Raw genomic sequence first — 16,394 nt, 5'->3', positions numbered from 1 at the left:
CCCGCCCGCGGCGAGGCGGGGCCGGCAACGCGGCCGGGGCGGGCCCAGGGGCACCGGGAGGGCCACGGGGGATGGGGCGGCACCGGAGCGCTCGGATGGCGGAGCGACCGGCGGAACTGATGGCGGCAGGGCAGGGAGTTCCATCCCGCCCCCCGTGCGCGCTCTGGCGCTAAAAGGCTCCCCACCACAACGTTCTGATTTCAAATTGGGGGTTTATTGTCGGCACGGCGAGGTTCAAGTGTCCCCACGCAGCAGGTCACTGTGTCATGTACTGCTGCCCTGAGCCCGTGAGTCAGGGCTCTCGGGGATGCTGGGCTCTTCTGCGCCCCCAAAAGACCACTTGGGCCTTCTCTATACATTCATTAAATACATCACAAATTCACAGTTAGATTACAAATAACACAGCATATCTCCTCGAGCCCCTGTGATCACTCCCTGCCTGCATACCAGGCACTGCTGGAGTGGAGCACATCAGCTACCCTGCCCTGGCTCATTGCAACCACAATACATTCATGTAGCACAGATGTGTCTGCAGGAAAACTCACCCAAAATACCATGCAAATGCATCAATGCCCAGCCCTGCAATGTCCAGTAAGCCATGCTCAGGGTTTATTTTTGTGGCTGCATCTTGTTGCTCCATCTTCCTCTGATCAGCTCTAGAACTGTCAAATCCATCATTATCCTTGTACCCAGCTCCCAAGCCTTGCTCATTCAGCAAATCTGATGTTGCCTTCCATTATCCACCTCCCAACAGCCAGGGAATCAACATTAGCCTTTGACCCTACAGGTACACAGGCTCCAACTCATGCTTCCAAGCCTACATCCAGTTCTAGGGTCTTCCTGAGCTTTTCTCCTTTGGCAACTGGAACACAGAGCTGTGACTTCCATGCTGCATTTCAAAGCTGCTGCCTGTCAGCAGCATAATATGTAAATGCACCATTTTTGCACACACAAGTTTACCTTCGAACACAGGAGTAGTAAAATAAAAATCATCACTGAAAACTGCTGACAAACAGGAAAAAACACCCTGAAATCAGGACAGTAAAGAGTTCCTTCTGGAGTGACCGTTCAGCAACTTCAGCACACAGCAAGCACATAGTACAGGCATATTCCAAAAAAGTTGTGTTTTTCTCATAGAGATCATAGATGTCCTGCAGAGTCCTGGTTTTCCTTCCAAAAGGATCAAGTTTTACATTAAGCTGATGGCACATGCTGTCAAATCAAGACTTTTCCTTTACACTCTGCACTGTAAAAAAGAGCTAGCGATGGCAGGGGCTTGGCAGGGGCTGGGAGGAAGGTAGTGTAGTTCATGGTGATCTTCCAAAGGACCCTGGAAGACAAAAGCACACCCTTCCACAGGGTCTCCCATGCTGGGCTCCCAAAAAAAGGGAATTCCAAAAGGTCACCCTTCTAGGAGTGTTAGTACTGCAGTCTGTTCAGTGAGTCGATGTAATGGAAAGTGGCTCCCAATGCCCAGCTCGTTTCAACGTTGTCAATTTTCCGGGCAAGCTGGGCAAAAAAATAAAAAAAAAAAAGGCAGAAAAGTTAAACCTCATTTTTTTGGGGAGAATCTGAAGCATGCAAGTGCTGATACAGTGCTGAAGATTATGACAAAGTTACCAGCATTGTGGGGAGCGTGTTGCTGCACCCACCATGTGTTGTAGCAAGAAGGTAAATCAAGAACCAAGCTCCTGGCAGGATGAGTCCTGCCTTGGCACCCTCCTGCCCACTCTCCCCAGAAATTCTCTTTGAGCTTCACCTTAAAGCCTTGGCTCTTTGGAAAGCCCAGTTCCTGCAGCAGGAAGGTGATGTATGTGAGGTCCATGCAGAGAAAAGGGTTGTTCCCAGGGCTGATTTCCATGGTCTTACAAACTGAGAAGAAAGAAAACAGTGTCTGAATGCACACTGTGGGCTCAGGTCTAACAACAGCCCCACTGTGAAAAACCTCAAATGAATCCACAAAACAGCTGTCAGGGATGGAACCTGTTATAATGGGGCTGAAATTACATACACACATTAGGATAGGCACATAAATTTTGTAAGGAAGTCAAGACATTCTGTCTCTCCCCTAGCAGCAGTTTCTTGTATCCTCCAGGAAAAGAGCCTTTCTTCTATCCTCTTCAAGTCTTTGAATATCTGAGCAACCACAGGTGTGTTATCTTTCTTGAGCACCAGCTTAACAAATGTTGACAAAACCAAATTAAAAAAAGCCCAACAACATAAAAGAAAAAGAAAAACTCAAAATAAAACCCACTGCAAAAGCAGAAGTTAATATAAAAATAGGTGAGATTTTCAGAAATAAGCAGAAATGTTGGTTAGATGCTATTTAGAGGGACTCAATATTTACTTAGCATCAGGCTTCTTAGTGTGTCTCACATTTGCCACCTGGAATGAATTTACACCCAATTACAAGTGTGTGTTTGTATTTTACTCACCATATTTAGCTGCAATTTCAAAGTCACTAACAGTTAAGCTTCCTCCTTTTTCTTTATCTAAAAGAAAAAAACCCCAATTTTTTACAGTCTTTGTATAATGGCAATTGTAGACTCAAATCATAAAAGTTGTTTAGAAATTAAACCTTGAGCCACTGAAATCAATGTCAAAATTCAGACAAAATTCAGGTTTTAAAGGTAAAAGCACCTTCAAAAATTCTCAATATAGATTCAAAAGCCTTGATTTATGAAGAACCTTTAGCTTTGTTTCCTGCAGAAACAGAGCTTACAGACCATCTCAGCTGATCCCCATTTCTGCACTGCCCTGGACAGTGAGCACCTGTGACCAGATCTGACAGCTGCAACACATTAAATCTGAAATTATTTGTAAAAAGACAGTAGCTGAGAAGGGAGGTGTGTTTGTCCAAACTAACTTGAGATCTCATTATCTGCTTTTTACCACTGAATATGACAGCCTTTTGTACACAAGCACCCCACTGGAAAAGAGATGTGATTAATTCTGAATGCATGTGGAAATATCTGAAAATCTTCATTCCATCAAAAGGTCAGTGGAGCAAACACACAGCCCAGATAATTTTTACTGCTTTACTGCTCAAGAAATTTGTTTATCATCATGAAGTTTTTTTTATTTCAGATTGTAGAGCTAATTAGGTAACAACCATTTCTGAAATGCAAGCTGTTTAAAAACTATTTCACAGGCCCAGTATCTTCTCTATAGACAATAGAGAAGATACTGTCTATATTATAGACAATAATATCAAGTCAATGCTGCACAGCAATGTTAACAGACTAATTTCCATGTGTGTAAGTGTTCCCACTATTTCTATAACTTGCCATTTAAAATGAAACCAACTCAGAAGCAGACATACCTATGAGACCAGCCTCTGCTGCACAGTCATAGTAGTAGGAGAAAATGTAAAAGTCCAGGTCCTTCACTTCCCCAGCTCTGTGCACTTTCTTGTAGAGCATCTTTGCCACTTTATTAGAACAAGACTCATATAGAGGCTCACCTAAAAGAAGACAAAATCGTATTACAGGCTGAGAATTAAATATATACAGACTTTATTTAGCATCTGCCAGGAAACAGGCACCTTTTTGCAAAATAGCAAAACTCTTCACAGAGAACTGAAATCTGAATCTTCTTCTAGTGTGTCTAGTCTCACACCTACCATCCTCATGTTGGGACTTATGTGATAGATCAGACATGCACAACATCATTTGAGGCAGAAGGGTTTTGAAAGACCTATTCAAGGACTGCTCAACTCCATCTGCATCATGTCTGGCAGCTTTACTGACTGGACAGACACATCATGGCACAAGACAAAGGAACTGCAGGATCTCTTTGACAGCACATCAAGAGAAGCCAGACAGAGCAGTAAACAGAGTCTGGTGTCTTTGAAAGAGGATGAGTGTGTATTTACTGTGCTAATAGCAGCTAACCTAGATAGCAAGAGTGATAAATCACTATACCTGCCTTCTGTCCTTTAATTTTGTACACTAGATAGCAAGAGTGATAAATCACTATACCTGCCTTCTGTCCTTTAATTTTGTACACTATCTCAGCGTGTTGCCATTCGGATTTGAAGCCAGGTGGCAAACAAGGGCTGATCAATTCCTCCCCTTCTCCTACTGCAGAAGTAAAACAAAGCCACATTAGGAAAAAACATAAGGAGTAAATTCAGATCCTTCACCCCCAGCCCTTCTCCACACTGTCCTGCAGCTTCAGCAAGGCCCCTCCACAGCCCAGCCATGGTTTGGATGTCCCATGCCACCCCCAACCTAGGGCTGGCAAGAATCCAGGTCTCCTGGGAGCTGTCAGTGTCACCTCCTGCATTCCTCTCCAATGCACCCAGCCATGGTGACAGGAGCCCACATGCCCCTCAGGAACCTCAAGCCCAGTGGGAAGGGGATTCACAGCTCCTCCCCCCACCACAGGAGTACACACCCTGAGCTCAGAACCAGGATCTGAACACTGCCCATAACTTACAGGGTTTTCCCTCAACTCCTCCCAAAATGGCAAGCCTTGCTGACATCAGCCCAAGTCCCAGGTAACTGCAAAGGGAGAAAAGCCTCTGTGAGCAACAGACATCCTTCCTCTGGTACTCCACTGACAACCTGGCTGGGACATGCCAGTCTCCTCCTGACAGCCATGGTAATTAAAGTGCCTCAAGTCAGCAGCTCATGCACATGAGTGGAACAGTGTGACAGCCTGTTCTCATATTACCATATCCAGAAGGATAATTTATCTTTGAAAAAGCTCAGGCAATAGCTGTCAGTTGTAATCTGGCTCTTGGAGAACTGGCAATGGCATTTCTCTGCCTCTACCCCTAGTACCTCACTGGGTACTCCTGCCCTCCTCAAAGGCAGCACAGACACTTGCATATAGAACTGATTTTCTGAGCCCAACCACACCCCACAGCAAACACAGGTGGGAAGAAGCTACTGGCCCAAAACACTGGGAGCAGAGAAGACAGTGGGGAAGAAAAACTAACAGAAGAAATAACAAAGCATTATGAACTGACTGCAACCCCCACTCTCCATCTTCCTGTGCTGCTCAGTGGTGAGAAGGTGTAAAAGTTGGAAGTGAAGCTGAGCATGGGAAGTAGAGGCAGAAGTGGAGGGAAAGCCTTTTTGATTTTGTTCTTATTATCTTACTGTTTAATTGGCAATAAATTAAATTAAATACTAAATAAATGAAATTAAAGTCAAGTCTGTTTCACCCATGACAATAACTGGTGACCTCCCTGTCCTCATCTTGACCCATGAGCTTTTTCTCCTATTTTCTTTCCCCGTCCTGTTAATAGAATGGGAGTGATAGAGGGACTTGGTGGGCAGCCAAGGTTAATCCACCAAAATCACATGGCTCAAGTTTCTCTGCTTCTTCATGGTATTCATTTGCAAGGACCCCACTCCAGAAAAACACCTCAGTCTCCCTGGCTTCACAGAAAGCTTCCATCTGAGCACTGTGCTCTTTTTTCCACAACTAACCTGTATGAATACAGCTTGTAGGTGTGGTTAAACATCTGAAATGAAGTTGTGTGGCCAGATGGTGATGTCTGGAGAGTTGCCTGGAGGGAGAAAAAGATGTCACTGGCAGGTTTCTGCCAGCCAGCAGCAAACATCAACAAGGTAATCTTCCAACACGTTAGGAAAAACGTGAAACAATCCTAGCATGATTCAGAGAGAAATGATGAATTTGCAAGGATTTCAATTTGACTGCTGATGCACAAGACAGCCACAAAACCTGGAGCTAAGAGTGTCTTCACATGAGAGGGTTCAAACTGTTATATTTGTGTCCACAAAAGTGTTACTTTCATTAAAAAAGGAATCCTTACTCCAGCTCTTAACTGCTTTTGTCCAGAGGCTCAAGCAACTGCCTCTTCACATGATCCCTACTACAGGAACTGTGTGCAAACTAATAGGCAGGCCAGGCACGCATTAACTTCCTACTCCAGTGAATTCATCTGTGAACTTGCACAAGCCAGGGGAAAAGCACATCCCTGAGCTTGCCAAGGAACAGAGCAAGGATCAGCCTGTGGTCTGTAGGAATGAAAGGGCAGCCTGTTCCCCAAGTGCATCAGCTCAGCTAGAGTGTTTGTGGGGAGCAAAGCTCTGGCCACAGTGCTGCTCATATCTTTTCTCTATCTCCAGAATTTCCACATCCTGGACCCTTCACATCCCTTGCCATTCTGCTGAAACAGTGCAATGTTTTGATTATCCCAGGCTGGGACACTCCCTCTGCCTTTGTGCAGCTTTACTATGAGCACTATCTCTGCTCAGGCCAGAGCCTTAAAATACCAGAGCCACAGGGCTTCACAGAACAGCTGTAAAAATGCCAGGAAGCTAAAATGGCATTCATTTGCAACTGAGGGAACTCAGGACAATCAGAAACAAGGATTGAGAAGGCACCTCACTGTGTTCTTAAACCCCAGTGTAGGCCATATGCTGGGTTTGAATTCATTAACAGCCTTGGTTTTTTTTGTGCTCTTTGTTATAAGCTGTACAAACTGAAAGTCAAGGATTCAGACATTCAGAACATGGTGTCCTCCAGAGATAAAGCAGCCCTGGCAGGCTCACCACAAGCACCACTGACCCATGGAGCTGGATGAAGAGGATGGACAAAGAGTTGTGAATGCCTCTGGGACTGACTATAAAAAGGCACATATGACCAAGTCACAAGTGTGGCTTCATGTCACACTGACAAAACTCTTGCTCTGTTTCCAAGGGAAAGAAACCTGAGCAGTGAGAGATTCCTGCAGCAGCATTTCCCAACAGTGTGCATGCTCACGTTACCTTGGCACGTGGAAGGAAGGTGATCTGTGTTGATCCACCACCCAAATCCAGCATCCCTACACTTCTCCTCTGGGGGTCATCTAGCCTGCCTGAAATGTGTGACAGAACAGAGAAAGCCATGGTGGGCACTGGGAAAAACTGGCTAGGAACAAAACCAGAAGTACAGTGGTAAGGAAAGAGAACAATCTAACTCCACTCTCAGCTTTCACACAGCACTAAATTACACTGTTTTCCACTGGGCACTGATTTTGGCTTTATCAAACCTGAAAATCCTAAAGTGACAAGAGTCTCTTATTTCTTCAGTGGCTGTTCCTGCCCTAATCACAGCAGTTTTGGGTATTGCTTTCCTAAACATTTTGGATGCAAAGACCTTTTGCAAACTCTGCTCTGGTAACCACTTTGTAACACAGAGGAATGTGGTTGTCTTGGCCACCTTTCCCTGATCCCTTGGCAATATTTTGCAGATTCCTATGGCCAAAGGGATGACAGACTGAAAAGAGCTGGCCTGAGAGACTCAGCTCTCTTGGAATTCTTCCTGCTGCCAGCCAAGACCTCTGCTCTCATTTAGATCTAGTTCTTTTCAGTTAGATCCTTCTGACAAGGACAGTTTGTGCCAAGTACCTCAGTACACCTCATGATAGCTGATGTTTGAAGATCCCTGACCTTTCTGGTATTTCCTGGGAGCACAAAAAGCTCCAGAGCACATTGCCCCACAGGCTGGGTGCTGAACAGAGCACTTGGACGGCAGAGTGCTTTATGCATTGTCAGAGAGGTCTTCAGCTCAGTTTTCTCTCTACTCTTCAGCTACCCTTTTCTCACTCAGCAGTGTAAACACCCTGGCATTTCTGTGTTATAAATCTGTAAGGAAGTACCACAGCACTTTCTTTTACTCTCTGCAGCTGCCAAGCACATCTAGAATACTCACACAAAAAATTTAGCCTGAGTCACAGCAGGCTCTAAAAAGGAATAAAATGCTCTGGTACCCTAGAGGGAACTGAAAGAAAAGCTACATTAAACATCTAGGAAAAAGGATTAAACTCCTCACTCCATCAAGTAAATGGACAAAATCCTAATGACTTGAATAGGCCAAGCCAAAAACAAACTGCTGACTTATTCTCAGAGCCTTCTTTCTCCCATTCTACCCCAACGAATGAGCAAATTCCACACAGGGGCAGAAAAGAGCAGGAATTTCACAGCATTGGTTATATCTTTATACACATGCTCATGTACACATACCTGTTAAGAAATTTATTGTGATCCAGGCTGAAATACCTAATAAGGAAAAGATTCAGAAGACACATGTTTAGATCATAATATTTAATTTTATCTAACTGCAGCAACAAGTAAGTCAAGCCCTATTAGAAGGTCTCCAGAAATGGCAATGGCTGACAAACTCAAGATTAGGCTATTTGAAGAAAGAGAATGACTTTCTCTATCAGAGCTTTTGTGATATCTGGGAGAGATACCCCATGTATGAAATGCCTGGAGAACTCTGTATTTCACAGGTCAAAAACTCAGGCAGGAAGTCACAAAGGCCTCAGTCCTTAGCTAAAAGACAAAGAGATGACTGAAACTCACATTGTTAATTTTCTAGGAAAACATCCACTGTTGGCTTTTGTTTGATGTCAGTCACTCCACTTATCTTTATGAACACAAAGAATTTTCATCTTTCAGTGTTCTAATTTTGCCTGTTTTCCTCTAAGCAATTTTGTGAGCTATGCTGTTTTTGTCCTCTTCTTGTTTTATAAACTGGTCCCCATAAATGAGGTGAACCAGTGACCTTATGTTAACAAATTCAAATATTTATTCACGTGGTTAAAACTCAAGGCATGCCAGAGAGCATGGCCTACTTCAATCTTTGGCTGAATCCAGGCTATCACTACAATTACTGATTTTAAAACAAAAGAAAAAGAATATATTTCCTCCATTAAGCAGCAAAACCAGAAACACATAAACAGCTTCAGTTATTTTAAAGCTCGGTTTCTGAGCAGATTTAAAACACATTTCAACACTCAATTACTTAGAATTTTGACATTCTGTCCTCAACATTTTTGGATCAACATGAACTTACTTCAGCATATATTTTCTTCCCTATATAACATTTTTTTTCAGATTGAACTTGAAAAATTAACATTATGATCATCAAGTACTTCCAGAGAGCTCTGATAAGCATTGTCAAGAGCAGAGTGGGCTAACCCAATTGTTGAAGACCATTTCAACAAGCAGATATTCAGAAATGTCTCCAAAAGTGCTGACTGCACAGTGGCTTTCTGATGATCCTACAGGAACTGCTCAACACTAAGAGCTTCCAAGATCAGGACAGAGCTCAGGACTTCAAATTGGAAAACAGTACACAAGATTTCTTTGGCAGGCACTGCCTGTGGCTACATAAAAACTCTGCTTCTGTCAAACCTGCTCCTACTACAGCAGGCAGGGACTTGTCACAGTGCAGCAGGGATTTCCAGGACTGCAGAAAGAGTCTCCATAAAGTTGCTTACCTTCATCAGTTCCATTCATTATTGACACACAATTGTCCCTTACAAAGAAGGGGGAAGCCTGAAAAATCTCCTTCACCTGTAGTACAAATAAAAGTCACATTCAGAGAAATACTTTTCCAAGTTTTTTAAAACCCCAATTTTACACTACTACTCCTCTGCTTGGGCCAGATCCTGACTGCTGCTCACCACTGTGTTTGAAGTTCAAGAGTCCAATACTCAGCAGCCTTTATGTGCTGGCCCTGCAGTTTGGTGCAGAAACAGGGATGGATGTGATGGGTTTCCAAGCATGAAGACTGCTCAGAAATGCCATTAACAAAGGATGAACATGGGTAGGGAAGTGAATCCCATTTGCTTTGTTGGAATTGGTATCATAGATACATGGGAAAGGCAGGAGATGGACACCTTAGCTTGCAGGAATGTGCCAGGGTGCTGCATTTTTAACAGGAGCATGTTTTCTGGAAATAAAACAGAAAGACAAGAGATAATACCTTTTCCAGCAACTTCTGAGCTTTCTCTCCTGGCAGCAACCGTAGGCCAGCTGTGGCTTTCAGGACCAGAGGAGTAAACTTCCACAGCTCCATAGGAACTTCCTTCTTTGCCACCTCCAGGAGCTCTTTTATTCCCTGGCCACTCTGGGAGCAAAGAACAATAAAAGAACTGTTAAAAACTCTTTTGAAAGATCAAAAGGGTGATCAGAGCTATGATTCATTGCAAATGTGAAACAGACAAATTAATATCAAAAGGGGTCAAGAGAAGGTGCAGGACTCACTATCTCACCAGCATAAAGCCTAGTGGATATAATGGGAATTATTGAACAACTGGTGCAAAGCAAAGTCACTTTTTCAAACAGGGAAACAGAACTCTGCCACCAAATTTTTTGGCTACAAAAAGCTCAAAGGGCAGTATGACAAATTCTCAGAAAGCAAAGGCTTTTGTAAAACACTATGAGCTGGGTCTAAGTCTGGCTCTTAGGAGTCCCTAAATCCCTGCAAACCAGAAGGCAAGGGAGACAGGGAAGAAGTAACTTAAATTACCTTTTCAACATCATCAGCATATGCAGACAGACCTGGTTTCAGTGCTTTAAACGTCTCATGGGTTAACCTGGGAGTCTCTGTTCAAAAGTAGCATTCCAAAATAAGTAATGGCACAAATAATTTTGCATGCACAGAAAGAAAACCATTAAAAAAATTCCATTATTATGTGCTAACAGAAGTCAATTGAAGCCTCTGTCTAGTGAACTATTATCAGCCACCTGACCTTTAAATACAGCCCTGGATGTGGAATTAGAAGCTGAGAAAACCACTTTTAAAGCCATGACTGGTTGTCAGGTGCTGCTGTCCACTATGCACATCAGCCACCAGATGGGTGCAAGCTCTCTTTGAGGCCTTGCACCTGCCATGTGCAGCTTTCCAAACTGCACCTGCAAAAAAGAGTTCTTGTTTCAGCCTACCCTGCTCTGGCTAAACTTGATTCCAGCAAAACCTAATGGAAGCTCTTCTCCTGTTTTCAATGGCAGCAGAGGGATGCAGACTTCAGTACCTTGTATAAACCAGCAGTGCAGGCAACACTTACACTCCATTTGCTGTGATACATTCTGAAATTGTGTTTCAAATGAAGCAGGCAAGGAAGAAGCAAAAACTTGGAAACACAGGGAAAGAAGTAAATCCAAGGACTGTTGTTTAACCTAAAGGGCCAATCACACCATACAGCACACTGCTAATCCTCCACACAGCCTTTACATCACCTACTAACAGCACCCACACGTGCTCGCTGATCTTAATGAGTTTCACAACATACAAACAAATGAAGCTTACTACTGCAGAGGAAAGCTGGAGCTTTTTTGTACACTTTGTTCTCAATTCTCCAAAGCAGTTTCTGTCCTGATGCCACACACAGCAATTTTAATCAAACTATTTGCAATTTTTGTTTTCTTTTGCAGTTTAAACCCAACCCTGAAGCCAAGGATGCACTAAACCAGACATTGTAGAGAGAAGCAGCTCACTGCCAGGAACTGGAGACACCAAACAACCAAAAAAAGTTGGGAAATAAGGCAGTTTGAATTTATAATTGTCTCTTCCATCAGTGTGATGAAAAACTGCTTTTCTTCAAGACACTACTCTAAAAGTACAGCTGCTATTTACTTCATATTCTGACATTACAGCATTTTCTCCTTGTTGAACATTTTCATAATTTCATCCAAATACACATGCTTGAATAATTTCATACCTCCTCTCTAGAAAGACCTGAAGCCTGTATATTCAAGTAGATCCTAGAAAACTGTCATCAAAATTCTCCTCCACAATTTATGGAAGAATTAATCTGTCATGCAATGAGCAGGACATACCTCTTGGCTGCTGAGCAAATTTAAATATATGGATGCGAGTTCCTGTGCTTCCTGCATCAAACATAATTCCATAAAAGACAGAGAGATCTGTGCTCACTGCCTGATGGGTCAGTTTATCTCCTCTGCTTTCAGCCACTCCTTCTGTGGCTCCCACAAACGGTTTGGAGCCCAAGTGCCATTTCACATATGCAACATAAACAGCTATGCATGTCAGAATGCCAAAAGCGAAGAAGCGCTTTGATATCTTCATGGCTTCCATTTAATGGGATGTTTTGTTTCTTCCCTTTATCAGGTGGTCTGTTCCTTCTCCTTCATGCAGAACAGCTGGCTCCCACATCACTCCTACATCCAACAGAAGAGAAAGGATCTGCTTTATTTTCCCAACCTGACAGAGGGATCTAAAAGTACGATGCCCACGACACTGGACGCTATTTTCCCAATGAACAGAAGGAAAGCAAGCTCCTCTTCCAGCCCCACAGCTCACTTAAGGCATGGGGCAGCACAAATCTTCTTCCCCCCCATTTCTAGAGGCCAAATAAGGCACAAAACAAGGAGGGTTCAGAGAAGCTGTATACAGTGAGCAAGGTGGGAGGGGACCTCATCCAACATCCTGCTCACAGCAGGGGCGGCTGTTGGGACCCTCCATGTGAACAAGAGCATTTTGAAAAACTCTGAGGATGAATGTCCCACAGCTTCTCTGGGCAGTTATCTTTGTTAGTTCCTGGATGGTGAGCAAGGTCCCAGAAGACTGGACAAGGACAACTTAAAATTAACTTTGAATGGCAAGATGCAAGATCCAGGGAATTGAGTGCCCTCCTCCCCTATCCCCAACACCAGGAAAGAAACCCACAAAATCTACAAGGCATCACACAGCATCATTCAGATGATTAAAAAGCAGTTCAGTGGTAATTTATGGGGAGAAAAATTACATACACTTTTTCCTTTTTTGATAGAATAATGAAGTGAAAGGAAAACAATTGATGAAGGCGAGTTAAACAAGGTTTTTTACACATATGTAACCTCTTGATGAGAATTCGGGAAGGTGTGAAGGGGAGGAACTTAAAATCAAAGTGATTACAGAGTATTTCCAAAAACAGGTAAGACAACATTTCCTACAAATGGAGGAAAACAATCACAGGCACATATACACATAAAAACGGATCAGCTTAAGGGAAAGGGAACTGTAGATTGTCATGACACAGAAATCAGGAAGATGGCATTGCAAGAAAATTAAAAAATTAAATTGCAAGTAAAAAAAAATAGATTAATTGCAAGTAAATTAAAGATTTTCCTGTCTTCTACCAGCAGGCAGATGCCAATCGCTGCAGGTCGGTGCCGGGAAGGCCTCGGCCGCGGCCACAGCAGAGATAAATGTCACAAGGGGGAGGAAATCCGCAGGGACCGGGGGATCCTTCCAGGGGACACGAAACAGGCGGGAAAAATGAGGATTCTCAGCAGCCTGGCAGCGCTAACCCCGCTTGCCCGGAGAGAACCGCGACCGTCCCTTCCCCACCTTTGTCAGGGGACGCCACGGTTTGCTGCAAGGCAGAAGCTCCCCGCTGGCGCCCGGGAGCCGGGATACAGCCGGGAGCCCGGCCCAACCCACCCCGCAGGGTGCCCCTCGCTGACACACAGACCTCTGTCCCACTGTCCTGCCGCCTGTACTTCCTTCTTCCTCCTCCCGGCTCCCTCTTCCCTCCCTCTTCTCTCCGTCCCTCCCAAACTCACGCCGCCCTCGCCGGCCCCGCCATGGCGGCCCAGCCCGCTCGGCGCAGGCGCAGGAAGGGCACGCAGCCCCATGAGGGGGCGGCCCCACGAGCGGCCGGACCCGTCCGTACGCGGGGGCTCCGTGGAAATGTGCTTAAAAAACAAACAAAATAAATAAAATTAGGTGAAATGCCGCAAGGTCAGAAAGGTGTGGAGAAACAGTACCGGAAAATATGTGGGATGTGTCAGGAGTGTCTCGAATCAGGTGGTAGTTTGTGACCGTGTTCACAGGGGTCTTAGGTTGAGGGAAGAGACGAGGATCTGACTCCATGTTTCAGAAGGCTGATTTATTATTTTATGATATGTATTACATTAAAACTATACTAAAAGAATAGAAGAAAGGATTTCATCAGGAGGCCAGCTAAGAATAGAATAAGAAGGAATGATAACGAAGGTTTGTGGCTCGGTTCTCTGTCCGAGCCAGCTCACTGTGATTGGCCATTAATTACAAACATCCAGCATGGGCCAATCACAGATGCACCTGTTGCATCCCACAGCAGCAGATAATCAATGTTTGCATTTTGTTCCTGAGGCCTCTGAGCTTCTCAGGAGGAAAAATCCTAAGGAAAGGATTTTTCATAAAAGATGTCTGCGACAGTAGTTAACGCCACTTGGTCAAGGACACCGTGGAGCTACAAAGCTTTAAGGATGAGGTACATCATGGAGATGTTGATGTATCAATGGGCAGCTTGGCAAAACACTCAAGGTCCATGTATCCTGTAGCTGAAATATGTTCATTATAGTTGTGGAAAACGCTAATCACTTGTTTTTAAAATTTTAAAAGTTTAATAGTAATAAAAGCGTTATAAAAATAGTAATACAATTAGAGTAATAATAATTTGGACAATTTCAATTAGGACAATATGAGACAATAAATACAAAGAGTTACGAACATCCGAGTAACTTTTTCAGGGCAACAAAGCCCGAAAAAGGACCCACATTAACAGAGGATTAACCCTTAAAAGCAACAGCCAGTTGCATATTCATACACTTCATACATGATACATAAATTCCATTCAAATACAAGATTCTGTCTGGTCATCATCAACTTCTTCATAATCGTCAATGTCTTCATAATCTTGACAGCGTCATTCTGCCCAAGCAAAGTGGGAAGAAGTTCATTTCTCCTGATAATGGAACAATAAATTCTCTTTCTCTGAAAGATTTAAGTGTCTTGTGGCTGCTATCTCAGTGCAAATCCTTTTTTTAGAAAAAAAGTATCTTACGTAGCATAGTTTCTATTTTAACATTTTGTTATAACTTAAAACTATATTTAACACACTACTTAAGAAAATGAATACAGCATTACTTTCTGAAAACATATAATATTCATTTTAACATTTGCAAAAAGCCAATCATAAAATACACATTTTTCACATAGTACTAAAAAAGCACACCTGTAGGTCAAAAAGGTGCTGGCCAGGTGAAAACCCTTCCCCTGAGTATCTATGGAAGTTATGTGGGTCACATAATTTGTATGATAATTACTAACCAGTCCTAATAAAGGTTTAAGAGAATTTAAGAGGTGGATGCTCTAAATGAGTTATCTCCCTTTAGTTTTAGTTGATGCTCTTCCACCAATAAGGAATTAATAGAAATACATGTAAGTGAAAAAAATGAATTTACCAACAAGTGAAACAGCAACAGGCAAAAATAATTAAAAAAAACTAAAACAAACCAGTAAATAACCACTGGAAACAGAATTGCTAAATCTTACTAACCCCTCGTGAACAAAGACTTTAAAAGGGCCTGTGACACTTCCCACCTTGATTCTCTTCTCTGGTTGCAGGGTCTTAGAGGTAATAACAATTTTGGGGGCACAGAAAGATATGGAATACAGTAACATTTTGGGTTGCCCTCAACATGTACTTGGGGAGGTTACTAGTACTAAATATCTGTGTATAAATAATGGCCTGGTATCCGTTTCTCTGGGTCTGCATTGAAGGCACTTGAGACAGTAGTTCATGTTCAGACTCAGGTGTTTATTACTTCTTATCAGTAAAACCCACCTAGGAGCAAGTTTCCTGAAACCTAGAGCAGGACTTGAGTCCCTTCTGTTTAGAAACACTCAGTCATCTGAACTCATCAGGACAGAGAGCCTGCTACATCAGCAGCCTGTTTCTTCTTCCTCCAGGTTGCAAGAAAACAGGATTACTTCTGGAGGGTTACTCAGGGTGAAGGACTACTTGCCTTTTTTCTTCAAGACAGAAGATTTCAGTTATACCAGTATAGTTTTCCTTAGCAAAATAATTTTTTTTTCAATCCTAAATAAAGAAATGGTCCTGTCACCGATTGCTAGGTCAGCAAAAGAGGTTTTTTTCCCTTTTCACGAGGGAAAGCAGATTTCAGGAGTTGAGGCCCTTGAGGAAAAGCAGGTCAAGGCCAGCAGAGAGCAGCATTTTGTTAGGAACACCATTTCCCCAGGGACAAGGGCAAAATAGTACAGTATTTATTTCTCTTAGTTGAAATAGAAATATCTTGCATATATGCTCATAAAGAGTGCTGCAGTTAGGATTAGAGATTCCAAAGAAATGGGAATGTAATATTGAGTTGGGTTTTCTTTTCGTCCCTCCTGTGAAAAACATTACTTATGTGCATGGGAACAATTCTCAGGCTATTTGGGGAAACCCTTTTCCCTCAGCTGTGGACCTGGGATTAAATGTAGGTGGTTTAAAGATTTTTGGATCCATTTCTGAAACTGTGTCACACACAGTACTCTGGTCATTGTTAGACTTAAGGCACACAGGCTGAGATTTGTAACAAATTTTCAATTATGATATCTACAAATCATATTACTTGTACATTTAAATTCATAGCTTGGTGTATTATATATATCAAACTTGAGGCAGATTATTGGGAAGGAGTTTGGGAACCATTTTGGATATTATCTCTATCACTCCCATGTTATAAGAATAATTGTTTTGGAAGTCTGAATGCGAATTAATAAACAGGGATCAAAGGCAAATTGTACGGATAGAAGAACCTGTACAATTAAAAGGTTATCTCACCAATTTGCTGACAACACTTGTGAACAGCAAC

At 43.0% G+C, this 16,394-nt stretch overlaps 1 protein-coding gene across 2 annotated transcripts; it reads right to left on the bottom strand.

Moving 5' to 3' along the window:
• Positions 1–195: 195 nt before the first annotated feature.
• ENTPD6 (ectonucleoside triphosphate diphosphohydrolase 6) lies at positions 196–13,325 on the bottom strand. Of its 2 annotated transcripts, none has more exons than XM_058020020.1 (14): positions 13,226–13,325; positions 11,589–11,930; positions 10,279–10,355; positions 9,733–9,876; positions 9,245–9,320; positions 7,983–8,018; positions 6,747–6,835; positions 5,442–5,521; positions 4,441–4,505; positions 3,981–4,082; positions 3,323–3,463; positions 2,436–2,492; positions 1,760–1,872; positions 196–1,509 (listed from the first exon to the last, which is right to left on the bottom strand). In XM_058020020.1, the coding sequence occupies exons 2-14, from the start codon at positions 11,845–11,847 to the stop codon at positions 1,420–1,422; spliced, it is 1,329 nt and encodes a 442-aa protein (XP_057876003.1). In that variant the 5' UTR covers positions 11,848–11,930; positions 13,226–13,325; the 3' UTR covers positions 196–1,419. The 2 variants fall into 2 exon arrangements, with proteins under 2 accessions (XP_057876003.1, XP_057876004.1); XM_058020021.1 differs by lacking the exon at positions 13,226–13,325 and adding an exon at positions 12,891–12,983.
• Between the last annotated feature and the right edge of the window lie 3,069 nt (positions 13,326–16,394).

The sequence above is a fragment of the Melospiza georgiana genome, chromosome 3, assembly GCF_028018845.1.
Source record: "Melospiza georgiana isolate bMelGeo1 chromosome 3, bMelGeo1.pri, whole genome shotgun sequence".
In the NCBI taxonomy this organism is placed as follows: domain Eukaryota; kingdom Metazoa; phylum Chordata; class Aves; order Passeriformes; family Passerellidae; genus Melospiza; species Melospiza georgiana.
The sequence above is the reverse complement of the archived record's forward strand: the minus strand, read 5'-3'. Positions and strand labels throughout refer to the sequence as shown.